The sequence below is a fragment of the Myotis nattereri genome (genome assembly GCF_964212035.1).
Source record: "Myotis nattereri genome assembly, chromosome: 2".
NCBI lineage: Eukaryota > Metazoa > Chordata > Mammalia > Chiroptera > Vespertilionidae > Myotis > Myotis nattereri.
Genome location: NC_138076.1, coordinates 178,286,683 through 178,301,677, shown reverse-complemented (window position 1 = coordinate 178,301,677; position 14,995 = coordinate 178,286,683). Strand labels below are relative to the sequence as shown.

General features: G+C 42.2%; 1 protein-coding gene across 1 annotated transcript in view; it reads right to left on the bottom strand.

Moving 5' to 3' along the window:
• TMTC1 (transmembrane O-mannosyltransferase targeting cadherins 1) overlaps nucleotides 1-14,995 on the bottom strand; it is a 239,531-nt gene that overhangs the window by 60,951 nt on the left and 163,585 nt on the right. The window contains exon 11 of the mRNA XM_081083700.1: nucleotides 10,707-10,820. Coding sequence (XP_080939826.1) covers nucleotides 10,707-10,820 — 114 coding nt within the window. The remainder of the gene's footprint in view (nucleotides 1-10,706; nucleotides 10,821-14,995) is intronic.

Genomic DNA, 14,995 nt, shown 5'->3' with positions numbered 1-14,995 from the left:
CATAGGTTTTGGATTGTTGTGTTTTCATTGTCATTAGTTTCCAGGATGTTTTTAATTTCTTCTTTGATCTCATTGGTAACCCAATCAATATTTAATAGCATGCTATTCAGCTTCCAGGTGTTTGAGTATTTTTGGTTGTTTTTATTGTAGTTTATTTCTAATATTATGCCATCGTGGTCTGTGAAGATGCTTTTTATGATTTCAATCTTCTTGAATTTGGGGATACTTTGCTTGTGACCCAATATATGGTCTATTTTTGAATATGTCTTATGAGCATTTGAGTAGAATGTATATTCCCTGGCTTTGGGGTGGAGTGTTCTGAAGATGTCTATTAAGTCCATCTGATCTAGTGAGTCATTTAGGATTGCTGTATCTTTGCTGATTGTTTGTCTAGAGGGCTTATCCAGTGCTGTCAGTGGTGTATTAAAGTCCCCTACTATGATTGTATTGTTGTCGATCTCTCCTTTGATATCTTCCAGGAGTTTTTTTATGAATTTGGGTGCTCCTGCATTGGGTGCATATATGTTTACCAGAGTTATATCTTCTTGTTGTATTGATCCCTTTAGTATTATGAAGTGGCCTTCCTTATCTCTTGTTATGGCCTTCACTTTGAGGTCTATTTTGTCCGATATAAGTATTGCTACCCCAGCTTTCTTTTCCTTTCCATTTGCCTGAAAGATATTTTTCCATCCTTTCACTTTCAGTCTGTGTGAGTCCCTTCTAATGAGGTGGGTTTCTTGTAGACAGCAGATGTATGGGTCATGTTTTTTTATCCATTCAGCCACTCGATGTCTTTTGTTTGGAGCATTTAGTCCGTTTACGTTTAAAGTTATTATTGAAAGGTACTTGTTTGTAGCCATTTCTGTTTTTGTGTGGCTGTTTTCTTTCTGAGCTTTTTATTTCTTATTTTTATACCAGTCCCTTTAGCATTCCTTGCATTGCTGGCTTGGTGGTGATAAACTCCCTTAGCCTTTTTTTGTCTGTGAAGCTTCTTATTTCCCCTAGGCCTCCTTTTTAAAGATCAATGTAACTGGACTTTCTTTCTCATAACTTTATTCACCATATGCATTGTTTATGGGGACTCTCTCACTATTTCTTTACTATTTTTATTTCAATCAGTTAAAATTTTTAAAATTTATTGTACAGAAAAAATGTTATATTGTCAAATAGTTATGTGCTATAAGAAAGTTTATTTTTCCTCTTTACAAAAGAACTCTAGGTACAGAGATACAGTTCCATGAACTAAAGATTATTTTTCAATTATTAATTTACATTTGTATAAACACATATCCATTTGAGCATTTAAAGCATTCTTGATTTTTATCAATTGGCAGAATTAAGGAAGTAGATAGTTAAGAACATTAGCATTCCCCTCCATTCCCAGTCCTCTTATCTGGGAAGAATGAACATCAATAGCATGTTAACAGGAACAGTAGACTAAGTGGAAAACAGAAGAAAATGGGTCCCCAAAGACCTAGTATGTATTCATGGCACTTTTTTACATTTTAGAGGGCTTTTACATTCATTATCTCACTTAACCTCTCTTGTTCTCTAAGTAAAATTATTGTATTATTTTACAGCTAAGGAAAGGGATGCTGGGAAAAATTAAGTAAATAATAGATTATTAAAACACAAAGAAGTATCTCAGAAGTCCTGTGTTCTTTTTTGAAAAAAAAAAATATGTCCTTACTGATTTCAGCGAGGAAGAGAGAGAGAGAGAAATAGAAACATCAATGATAAGAGAGAATCATTGATTGGCTGCCTCCTGCATGCCCCCTACTGGGGATGGAGCCCACATGGGTTCATGGGTTGATGCTCAACCACTGAGTCACAGGGGCCAGGCCCTTGAGTTAGTGTTAAGAAGGCAGATGGTTCCTATAGGTCTATTTTCCCAAACAATATGTGAGTCCACCATCAGCAAATAAATATAAATTAAAGCTTGCATTTTGAATAAGTTATCTTTTTGTTTCCCTGACCAGTCCATTCAACTGAGATCTTATAGGAACTATACTGTTCAGTGACAGAAGTAAAATAAACTTGGGAGACATAGTTACTGAGATTTTCTTCAATGAAAAGCTGTTTATCCTGCCATACAAACTAATCATATTGTCTCTGAGAAGCACAGTATAATGCAAGCAATCCACAATCAACAATACTCAGTGCATAAGACAGATACATGTACTCTCTGATCCACTATTCTCAAGCTTTAACCACTACTAAAGATATGAGATGTATAGGACTAATTTTTGGTTTTACATTTTCTTTTAGTAATTTACTTTAAATTTTGTACAATCTGCTCAAAATTTTCATCATTTGACTACCTTTTAATTCATTTCATTGTTTTAAGTCATATTATACCATGTGCTCAAATTTTCAATTTCATTTCAGAATATGCACACCCTTATTTATTTTTTTTAAAAGGACTAGCATTTATGCAAAGATGAGGATTTTTTAAAATATATTTTATTGAATTTTTACAGACAGGAAGGGAGAGGGATAGAGAGTCAGAAACATCGATGAGAGAGAAACATCGACCAGCTGCCTCCTGCACACCCCCAACTGGGGATGTGCCTGCAACCAAGGTACATGCCCTTGACCGGAATTGAACCTGGGACCTTTCAGTCCGCAGGCAGACGCTCTATCCATTGAGCCAAACCGGTTACGGCTACCCTGATTTATTTATCTGATTCTCATTCCACACATTATTTTATTTTAGATTAACTATGCTAAGGTCAGATATTTATTTTCTATTTCCTTTTGAGAAGAAATAAAAAGAATCCAAAAGAAAAACCTGACTGGGAAAAAATTCTTCATGAGGGGCCAGCCAAATGATCTGACCTCTCACAATGGGTGACCTTCAGCAGGATTCTGAAGGACTCCGCCCAATTGATTTTCTAAGACAATTTAGAGTAAAACCATGCTCTCCGATATCCTCAGGAAATGAGTCATTTTAAATGGCTGACAATTTCCTGATTCCTGAGTATTTACTTCTAGAGGTTGGGAAATGAACTGAATTAACTACTTCTCTGCTTTTTAAAGTTGAAAATGATGAACATAATTTAACCTTTCTCAGAGGCTTGGGGTGATCATGGCGGACTTTGGTTTCTGTGCCAGATGGATGGGAAATTCCTTCGGTGGAGTGGAAAAATAACTCTGTGTGGAAGCAGAAGCCATAGGTGACTTTCTAGCTGTCTGATTTTGAATGCATGTCTGTGCTTTAGTTTACTTTCTCTGAAACAATAAGGTTAATAACATATTGACCTTCTGTGAGAACAAATCAGCTTTTATGTGAACAATGAGCTAGTGGCTATGAAAATACCCATCATCGTACCTATTACACTGCATCCATTTAAGGTTTGGGGTCAGCTGTAGGACCTCTGGGTGGTTTCACTTGGCTCCCTCCGTAGCCCTAATGAACCCAAGCCAGGCTGAAGCTGCCAGCTCTCCTTCTCTCATATGGATAACTTAGCCTCCAAAAAATCATTCTCTCCACTGCTGTTCATGGCCTTTGACTTGCTCCCATCAGTCCAAATAACATCCATTATTTCTTCATCGCTAACCCAGTGAACACTCAAGTCATCTTGTATCCATCTGTTTCCCCCATACCATGGGTTCTCAGATGTGAAGGACGGGTGACCTTCTCCATTTGAAGAATGTAGGAATGTTCTTTGTCAAACACTCACTTCGAAGCCTGTCAGTCCTTCACCCTCTGAAGCAAATGGTCCCACAGGCACCAGAGCAATTTCCTCCAAGCCTTTTTGATATGCTCGACACCAAATGGAATTTCAGACACGTGCAATTTTAACAACTGCATCCAAGATTATAAAGGGGATTCAAAGTCCTCTGTGACAGATCAATGCGCTTCTGGAATCCTTACTGTAATCACAGTTCATAGCATGAATAATACTGATTATTGGATCAACTTAGAAAAAAGAGAGTGAGGTGCAGGAAAAGGGTACCATATTCCTAACCAATAACTACCAACCAAGGAGATCATGAGGAGTGGGGAGGAAAGGGGATGCATTTCCCTGATAGGCATGTTAGGAATTGGGGTCACCACTGGTATACAATGGGCAGGAACTAGGAGAATTAAACATCTTGCAATGCATAGGATTGTCCTGCATAATGACGTTATTTCAACTAAACTGTTGACCACTCTCCCAGTGAGAAACATGGCTTATCTTTATGGAGGTGTCCTCTGAACCTAAGGGGCCTGTGAGAGAGATTTTATGCATTATATTAATTCAGTTTTTCTTTCAACAAACATTCATTGAGTATCTACAATGTGCCAGGCCTTCTGCTAATGGCCCACATTAGAGTGTGACCAATGCAGTAGGAAAAAATGAAGCAAAGAAGGGAAATAGGGTATATTGGGGGTGGCTACACTTTTTTTTAATCCTCATGGGAAGACATGTTTAGAGAGAGGAAAAGGGAGAGAGAGAGAGGAAGAGAGAGATAGAGAGAAAGAGAGAGAGAGAGAAAGAGAGAGAGAAGAGAGAGAGAGAGAGAGAGAGAGAGAGAGAGAGAGAGAGAGAGAGAGAGAGACACCCTCCACACACGCCATGACCAGGATGGATCCCATAGTTCAGGCATGTGACCTAACTGGGAATCGAACCAACAACCTTTCTGTGCACAGAACTACACTTAATCAACTGAGCCACTCTGGCCTGGTGTGGCTGCACTTTTAAGAAGGGTGACCAGGCAGGCCTATGGAAAATGACATTATGTGAGGAATCCTGAAGGAAGGGAGGGAAGCAGACATTTAGAGAAGAGAAAGTGTTCTGGGAAGAGGAAATGACAAATACAGAGTCCCTGAAATAGGAATGCAATGTGACTGGTGTGTGCCTGACTGGGATGTGTCTGGAGCACTATGTAGCTAGAGTTGAGCGAGCAAGAATAGTAGGAGGCGCGGTCTCAGCAGGAAGGTGGCCAGGACTTGCAGGGGCTTTGAGTTTCCCGATGAATGAGATGGGAGCCAGCAATGTTCTGAGCATGGACTGCTATGAATGGAACATCCCTATGGTTGCTGTGCTGAGAACAGTCTGAAGGGAGTGGGGGCGGGGTGAAAATGCAGAGACCAGAGAATATTACAGTAATCTAGGTGAGAGATGATGGGTACTGCATGTGGACAGAAGTGGTCAGATTTTGGATATATTAATAACATTTACTGAGCTTATTATTGCCAGGTATTTAGACATTGCTTTTAGCCTTTTGTATGAATTGTTTTGTACTATTCCAACCCAGAGGTAGGTAACACCACTATTCTAATTTTAACAGAAAATCTAAATGATATTCTGTTAAAACATATTGACATATAGAAAAATCATAAATTAAGCTGGTGTGTAGTGGATGCTGTCTTGCACCATCCAGAGGCCCTATTCAAGTGTGAGGCACGTGTTCCCTAGCTGCTGACAGCTCACACTTCTTCCCTGGGCATTGCTCTCAGCCTCAGAGAGTTGCCTCACTCAAGACTCCCCTCCCTGCCTGGGGGCAGGGGTTAGTTTTAAGGGGGTATAAAGGTCCCAGCTCCTGTCCATTCAGGAGGACTCCGAGGGGTTTTCCAGAGCTCCTGTGGGATCGACGGAAGCCTCTAGTAATTGCGCCGCACCTCAACTCTCTCTGCACCTCTTGCTTCCCTGGCTTTCTTACTTGGTGTTTCAGAGAACATTCCTGAATAAACATTCTGCACGCAAATCTCTGCCTCCCATTGTTTCCCGGGGAATCACAGAAGAGACAGGGAGGGCAGTATAAATTATGGAACTTCCATTTGGAAATTTAGTCCATCGTATGTCCACAATGTGACCAAAATTCTTTCTTTTGTCTGAATGAAGTATACTTAATTTCTTCAATTAATGAATAAAACTGCGGGACTTAACATATATGTGTGTATATATGTATATATTTATACTTCTGTAAGTGAAAATACCACACCAGCAGAAGAAAGCGTCTCCTTTTCTTCAACCTGGCTAGCAAAGACATTGGAATTTTAATTCTTTCCAGAGACACATGGCAGCTGGCATCCAAGGCCACCTGCTGTCAGTAGAGTTATTTCAAATGTTCACTCAAAACAGGCTGTGTAAAGAAAGACTTTTTACATAAACCCTGATTTTTAAAAGATGCTCAAACCCCACCAGTTTTATAGATAGCAATTTGTAAAGGTTTTATAATAAAGTAATCTTATTGATATACTCAGGACATCAGTGAACAGTGGGGCACAGTTAGATTTCTCTAGACTCTAATGATATGGCATTTCTTCAATATTCATTCTTTTATTACTCCCCATTTCCACATAAATTTATTGTAGTCTAATGGGATCTCCTTGCCAAGTTCCAGTTACCCACATAGGAGGAAATACAAAGGATGATACCAATGGGCACTACTCTCATGACAAGTCTTTACTTCATGCATTAAAAAATTCCAATAAGAAGTCTATTTTTTCCCATGCGTTAACCAGTTAAAAGCAAGTGTAGATTTCTTGTGTCCAGGGGCATTAAAAGCACATTCCTTCCCTTTTAATTATGCCCATAGAAAAGAATCTTCTCAGGAGCTTCAACCCCCTTTGAACATAGTTTTGTCTCCCTTCAGATTTTCTGTTTAAACCATCAATAACAGATATATTAGGAGTGGACAAGGCAGCTCTAAGGGACCCAGGGCTGGCCCAGAACAACTTGAGTACCCCCAGGGCAAGGCATTGCATCTCCCACATGATAGGGTTATTGGGAGGGGGGGAGGGGTGGAATCTTAAAATGGTTTATTGTGTATTTCATGTTGAAAGCATATTTGTGAAAATAAAATAGTTGTCTGAGTGACTGAGGGGATCATAGCCCTTTTATCAGGATGGAATCCTATACTTATGGCTGGTATCCAAGCACCTGGAACACATCAGCAGACCTGGGTGTGGCCAGGCATTATGCTAGTAGGGTGGGAGGAAGACAGCATCTAGGTGAACAAATGTTCAGCAGAATCTGTGGAGACACCTTCCTGACCCACCTGGACAAAGACAAACTCTACTCTCATTCCTGGCTGCAGGATTCCTGATGATCCATCCATTTTAGCCAACCAGTAATCCAGTCATGTCTGGAATTTAAATACAAGATGAAAAAATAGATTCCATGACTCTATCACCTAGTGCAAACTCTTTTAAAACAGCCTCTAATTATGTCATCAGATTCCCAGATGTTCTCTGTAAAACATATCAGTGGATATCCACAACTTAACTTTCTCTGTAAGCCTGGGCCCTTTGGCTCCGTGGGCTGAGCTGCATGACTGCTAAGAGTCTATTGTGTTTATCAACAAAATTATTCCAGTTGAAGCTTTTATTGCAATTGTACAATATAATAAAATATTTTTCAAACTGATAAAATGTAAATATAAATAAGAGAGTTGCTATTTCCATTAAAACTAAGCAAATACTCTGAAAGTACTTAAAAAAGAGAAGCTGTTCAAAAAATTGCCATTGAGGTAGACATGTGAGATCATTGTAAAAGACTGGAGGAGTATAATTAGAAAATTCTCAAATAGACTTAAAATTTTTATTCCACTTTAAAGTATCGAAACTGATCATCATAGAAGTGAAATATGGGTGTGGTTTTGCAGCTTCTAATCAGCACTCTTACTCAGAGGAAAGGACTTGGCTTGACAGTAGTAGATTGGTGAACAGATGTAGATGTGAAATTTTGGGGTGCAATATAAAATTTGAGAGCATGCATAAATTGTTTTAAAACTCTTCACCTTTAACAGACCTTTTAAGCTAATCAACAATGCACTGGCCAAGTACACATTCAGTGTCTTCTACACTTCATCCAGGCAGGGCCACCATCTCTCCATTGGGATTTATGGGATGAGGCATATCGTGGGAGAGCTGAGATATTGGGCGATCTCTAGCCTTTCTATTTCCATAAAATAAGGCGTAATGGCAGAAACCTTCCCCAGGGTAACGCAATGGTCAGAAATCATTGGAGCTACCTGGAACATCCACCAGGGGTCTTCTGATTCTCCAGAAAACAGAATCACAAGCCTTACAGAACCCAGACTAGGCACAGACATGAGAGCTGCCCCTCGCAGCAAAGCAAAACTAATTCTTGTGTTAGGAAAGAGTCCTGACATTTTTCTTTGATGATGTGGATCTTAATCTGAATCTATAACCTCAGCTGTAGCATTTTCCTGGGGAGATTTCCCTTGTACTCCAGAAATACTTCTACATGGTTAAAAAAAAATAGAATAAAACTTAAAAGAAGCAGAATAGTCATGTGATATAGAATTACCCATCTAATATAGTGCTATTTTTAGAACTGTACGCCAGCCAAAAAGATATTGGTATTGACACAACCCTAATGACTAATTTCACCATTCCCACTGGGATCTACATAGTCAGTACAACAGGAATGAGTAACTGTTGGGCCTGATTTCAGATAATATCACCTTCAACCCTGCATCTCTCCTAATCATTCTCTTTCTTGCAGTGTGCAAATATGGAAAACATTAGATACATTGAAGTTGAAACAGAGGTGGAACAGTTGGGAGGGGGAGGAATTCCTGTCTCAGCAACTCCCACAAAGAAACAGCAATATCAAAATAAGGGCTTTCTTCTAGTAATGAACAGTCCTAGTATTTTCATTTTCTAACACACAGTGACAATTTATTTAAATTATAAAACACACACAGCTAGGCTATTGTGGCTTAGCAGTTGAGCACAGACCTAGGAACCAAGAGGTCACCGATTCCGATTCCTGATTCAGGTACATGCCTGGGTTGCAGGCTCCATATCCATTTGGGGGTGTGCAAGAGATAGCCAATGGATGATGTTTCTCTCTCATCAGTGTTTCTATCTTTCTCCTCCTCTCCCTTCCTCTGTCTCTGAACACACACACACACACACACAACAAAAAATACCCACATCTGTTGAAAATTCACCACAGAGGTATCCACACAAAAATAATGATACTTTATTTTAGATCAGAAGTATTTTTGAACCTGGTCTGAGAGAGCGAAATGTTTCACTAATTACTATGTGGTATATTTACTGCTTTCACTGTTTTTCCTCACTTCTCAAGGGACATGTTTCTTCCAGAAGCACAGTTGCTGAACATTTATTTTTATTGTTTCATGGGAGAGAAGCCGAAGTACCCAACTGGCTACTATAATTCAGTAAAATCACCTGCCAGAGAATTTACTTAACTTATACCTTTGCCCCAAGCTGTGCTTCAGGGTCTGCGATATTTTCCTGTGCGAACTTGAGAGAAAATAGTCCGTTAGAATAAAACAAATTTAAAAAGATACCGATACACTTCCCTCCAATCAATATTTTTCACACAAACTTACTGCTCTTTTCTTTCCTTCAAGAATGCCAGATAAAATCTTGAAACGCCAATTGTTAAAGCCAAAACACACTTTATATGTATCCTTGAAGGAATATGCCTTTTTAAAAAGGACATTTCCTCATTGCCAAAGTGATACATGTTCATTGTAAATATCTGGAGCACAAAAGAAAGTTAAAAAAATCTAAACCATAATCTTACCAGCCCATGATAAGCATCGTAAACATTTGGGTAAACTACCTTCCAGTGAAAGAATATCATTCCTTAACATTTTAAAAGCTATCTTCTACTCCTTAATAAAAACGTCTATTCCTCAATAAAAAGCTCTGTTACAAGTATTCTTCCAGAACCTAACGTTTCTTGAAATCTTTGGGAAAGTATTTGACAGCGAACTTGATGCAACAGTTGAAAATGCTTGCTATACTGAATATTAAGTAACAGGTCCTAAAATCTAACAGATGTTGACTGATGAACAACACACTTGAGCAGAACACTGTTCAAAGGGATACTTTTAAAAAATCAGGTCGGTTACTTTAAGAATGACAATTTCAATCTGAGCTTTGAGTCAATAGAGTTGGCGCTTCAGTCAAATATATTTGTTTGGTTTGCATATTTTAAGTATGTCCTAAGATGGAACAGGAACAGAAAATTCGACCAGATGTGAGTCAATCTGTGGGGTCATGGAAAACTCTTCAGGAAGCTTCGGTGAGTCCCCTGGGATTCAGTAAAAGAGAGGATGCACCTTGCTCTATTTTGCCCACAGTTGGAGAGTCTGAGGCTGTGTTAGCTATCACGTCTCCACAGGTTCCAGGATAAATATGTTCATTATCTGGGACCTTTTGGAGAAGAACATTTTGAAAGCCAGAGTTGCAATTTTCAAGAGTACTTAAGAGCATTACAGACTGTTGTTGGTAATTTAGAACTTGAATTTTTAGTTTCTCTTAAAGTCATGCATCAAACCATATTTGGTATACTCAAATGTCTTCATATAAATCCTTTCAGACAGTTGGAAGCCTAGAGTAGGGACAATTCATCAGAATAAATATCCTGAGAACTTACAAGTATATTTTTGACAACCAACTCCAGTTTGCCTGTGTGTGTGTGTGTGTGTGTGTGTGTGTGTGTTCAACTGAGCATCACTTCATTTTGCAATGTGTAGCAGTGAAACTTTTACAAGACAGCATTGAGATAAGAGCAAGGTAGAGTTACCACACTAATAACAGATTTGAACACTGAGCCATCAGACTCAGAATCCAAGGTCTGTACCACTTCCAAGGAGATGTTCATTGTCATGAGAAAGAAACTAACCCCCCACATGCTCAGAGGGGTGAGTGAAATACAGGACCTGAAAGGCACAACAGCTACACCCATATGGTGCATGGTGCTTACTTGAGGGCCGTTCTGTAGTGGTAGATTGCTTCTCTGTTCCGACCTTGATCCTTCAGGAAATTTGCGTAGTTGTAGTGAACCTTGGCATTATGGGGCAGAGTTTGAACTCCAGACCTAGAATTAATTAAAAAAATAAAAAGAGCAACAAAGAGTACTGCTTAGGAATGTTGTCCTTCATATCTATCCTATCTAATAAAAGAGAAACATGGTAATTAGCTGTACCTCCACTACCCTTCCCATTGGCTAATCAGGGTGATATGCAAATTAACTGCCAGCCAAGATGGCGGCCGGCAGACAGGCAGCTTGAAGCGAACATGAGGCTTGCTTGCTTCAGTGATGGAGGACTCCAACGTTCCCCGCCTGCCGCTGCCGGCCTCTGAGCTTGCAGTTTGAAACATTGTTACAAATATAGAAGCTAAACAAAACCCCAGAAACCTGCTTTCAGCCAGCCGGGCTTCAGCCAGCAGGACCACAACATTGTTTCAATTATAGAACAAACGCAGATCTCTGCTTTCAACCAGCTGGGATCTCAGAGCTGGAGTTAAAACAGTGTTTCGATTATAGAACCCAAACAAACCAGATACCTGCTTTCAGCAGCCGAGACCTAAGAGCTGGAGCCAAGTCTCAGAGCTAAAGCTGGTCCAGAATTTAAAAAAAAAAAGAAAAAAAGGAGCGGTTGGGAGCTTCAGTCACCTGCCAGCCTGAAAACAGCCCTTAGCCCCTCACCCAGGCTGGCCAGGCACCCAAGCGGGACCCCCACCCTGATCCAGGACACCCTTCAGGGCAAACCAGCTTGCCCCCACCTGTGCACCAGGCCTCTATCCTATATAGTAAAAGGGTAATATGCCTCCCAGCACCGGGATTAGCCGCAACCTCCCCATCGACCCTGCCTTGAGTGTGACAGGGGGCGGTGCCCCAACCCCCCAATCAGCCCTACCCTGAGCGTGACTGAGGGTGGCATCACAACCTCCCGATCCGCCCTGCTCTGTGCATGACAGGGGGCGGCGCCCCCAACTCCCCAATGGGCCCTGCTCTGAGCCAGACCAGGGGCTGCACATAGGGATTGGGCCTGTCCTCCGCCACCCGGGAGTAGGCCTAAGCCAGCAGGTTGTTATCTCCCGAGAGGTCCCAGACTGCGAGAGGGCATAGGCCGGGCTGATGGACGCCCCCCCCCCCCTCACCGAGTGCACAAATTTTTGTGCACCGGGCCTCTAGTCTATATAATAAAGAGGTAATATGCTAATTTGTCCATTACGGTGTCCCAGTCATGACCAGTCTGTGGGCAGGGCCAGGGGCGGGGACTTCTGCCCCCAGCGCTAATGTCACACTGCCTGAGTGTGTCCCCTGTTCAGCACTGGTATGACACTGTGGGGGGAGGGGGGCTGGGCCTGACGGGGAACTCAGGCCACGCCCCCTGCTCCAGCTCTGTGCGGGGAGACCTCAGACTGCATCCCCTGCCCAGCACTGGGCCAGGGACCCCAGGCTGTGCCCCTCAGCCACAGGGCTTGAAGGGCTACCTCAGGCCGCAACCCCCCCACCCAGTGGGTCTTGACGGGGGACCTCAGGCCATGCCCCCCACTCTGGAGCCAGGCTGGGAGACCTCAGACTGTGCCCCCTTCCCCGGTGCCGGGTCAGGGGATCTCAGGCTGTGCCCCCTGCCCGGTGGGGCTTGACAGGGGCCCTCAGACCACACCCCGCACCTGGCAGTGCTTGTCAGGGACCACAGGCCATGCTACTCACCTGGTGGGGCTTGACAGGGGCCCTCAGACCACACCCCGCACCTGGCAGGGCTTGTTAGGGACCACAGACCATGCCGCTCGCCTGGTGGGGCTTGACAGGGGACCTCAAGCCGCACCCCCCACCCCAGCGCTGGGCTGGGGGACCTGAGACTGTGCCCCCCGACCTGGAGAGACTTGACGGGGGTGGGGCCGGCTGGGTCTAGGTCTCACCCAATGTGGGTGGGGCTATTTGGGTCTGGGTCTCCTGTGTTTTCCAAGCACATGAAGGAGGTGGGCGGGGACTTGACCCTAGGTCTTGAGGTATGCCCCAGACTCTGACAGGAGGAAGATTTTATATACATTTTACTAATTTTCTTTCATCTCTGACACTTCTATTATAGAGAAAGGGCAAATAGCAATATTAAAATATCTCTTCTCATTAATTCTCTTTTAATGTGCACAAATTTCATGCACTGGGCCACTAGTATGTATATATATATTTGCAAGCCTAATGTGCAAATTGTCCCCTCGGGCAGGAGTTCAACCGACCAGATTGATTGCTCACTATGATATGTGCTGCCCACTAGGGGGCGGCGCGGAATGAAGGAAGGCACTGCTGGCAGCTGGTAGCCAGGGAGGGGAGGCCCTAGCCAGCAGCTGGCAGCTGCTAGGGACCCTACCCATGCATGAATTTTGTGCACTGGGCCTCAGCTGAGGATATGTTTTTCTTGATTTTTCGAGAGAAAAGAAGGAAGAGAGAGAGAAACATCTCATCACTGTGAGAAACATCAATAGGCTGCCTCTAATACGAGCCCCAAATAGGGATCGAACCTACAACCCAGGTATGTGCTCTGATTGGGAATCAAACCAACAACCTTTTGGTATAAGAGATGATGATCCAAAGTACTGAGCCACATGGCCAGGGGGCAGTTTCCTTCATATTCTACTCACAGTTTCATGACCCTGCATTTGAAGTGTCCATTGCACCCTTTAAAGTCAAGTCTTCCACAATTTGTGAATTGTATGAGTTAGTAAACATGCTTCGATAGAAAACAATGAAGGCAGTGCATTGTGGCCCACAACTAAACAGTAATGCTAACTGCACCTGAAGCAGTGGTGGCAGGACATGGAGATGGGTGAATGGCTGGAGAACAACCCTGCATGCTCAGGTTAATTCAATTTGTTCCTTCCTTGCTTCTTGCATCCACCTATAGACTTCCTTTAAAAAAATTGAGATTATCTATATTATTCATTATAGGAGGAATGAATGTGGATTGGCCTCCCTACTAAATTTTATTGAAAATTAACATTTATCATGGACTAAGTCTGGTATTTTTTAAAATAAATGCCCCACCCATGTGGCTCAGTGGTTGAGCATCTACCCATGCACCAAGAGGACACAGGTTCAATTCCCAGTCAGGGTACATGCCCAGGTTGCGGGCTTGATCCCAAGTAGCAGTTGTGCAGGAGGCAGCTGATCAATAATTTTCTCATCATTGATATTTCTCTCTCTCTCTTCCTCTCCCTTCCTCTGTGAAATCAATAAAAAATATTTTAAAATTTTTTTAAAAAAGGTAGGTAGGATTTTTTGGGGATGAGGGGTGAGGCTGAAAATATGGACCATAAATTCATATCAGAAACAGTTGGCATCCTGATCTACTTCCCTCCCAGCACATCCAGGTGACTTTTTTCAATGATGCTCTCGCTCCCCCAGCAGAAGGCAGTTTACTCTCTGTAAAGGCTGCATCAGAGAGACCCTCACTCAGGAACAACAGGGCCAGTTGAAGTTTTGGGGGAGAACTGCTCCTCAAAGGTAGATTAAGTGAAATCTGTATTCTGAACATTGTGGATCCCCCAGTTCCTTCCCCACGGAAAGCTCTCTGGATGCTGCAGCAGGACTGGTTCCCCCAGGGAGGAGCTGGAGGAATCCTCTGCTCTCAGTGGAAAGATTTACAAAGGCTGACCTTCAGCGGGTGCTCCAGGGAAACCATCTGTTTCCTTCCCCCACCCTTGTGGTGAGGCCCCCCAGCTGACACACAGAGCTAGGATTTTAACATAATATTTAAAATGAATATTACCCAAGTGAATTTAGTCACAGGGGCATGATCTGGGTTAGTGTGAGAGTAATGGCTTAAAAAAAATCCAATTTCTTTCCAGGAAAATTTTTGATTTTTCTACCCAGAACTAAACAGTACATGGTAACAGGTTTTATTTATTTATTTATTTATCTATCTATCTATCTATCTATCTATCTATCTATTTATTATTTTTAATATTTTATTGATTTCAGAGAGGAAGGGAGAGGTAGAGAGAGACAGAAATATCAACGATGAGAGAGAATCATTGATTGGTTGCCTCCTGCACACCCCTTACTGGGGATGAGCCAACAACCTGGGCATGTGCCCTTGACTGAAACTGAACCCATGACCCTTCAGTCCTCAGGCCAATGCTCTATTCACTGAGCCAAACCAGCTAGGGTGGTAACAGGTAGGTTTTAAAGAGAACTTCAATTTCAGCATGAGTATTACTGGCCTATTTACTGGGACAGAGCTTTCCTTGTGTGATCAGCGT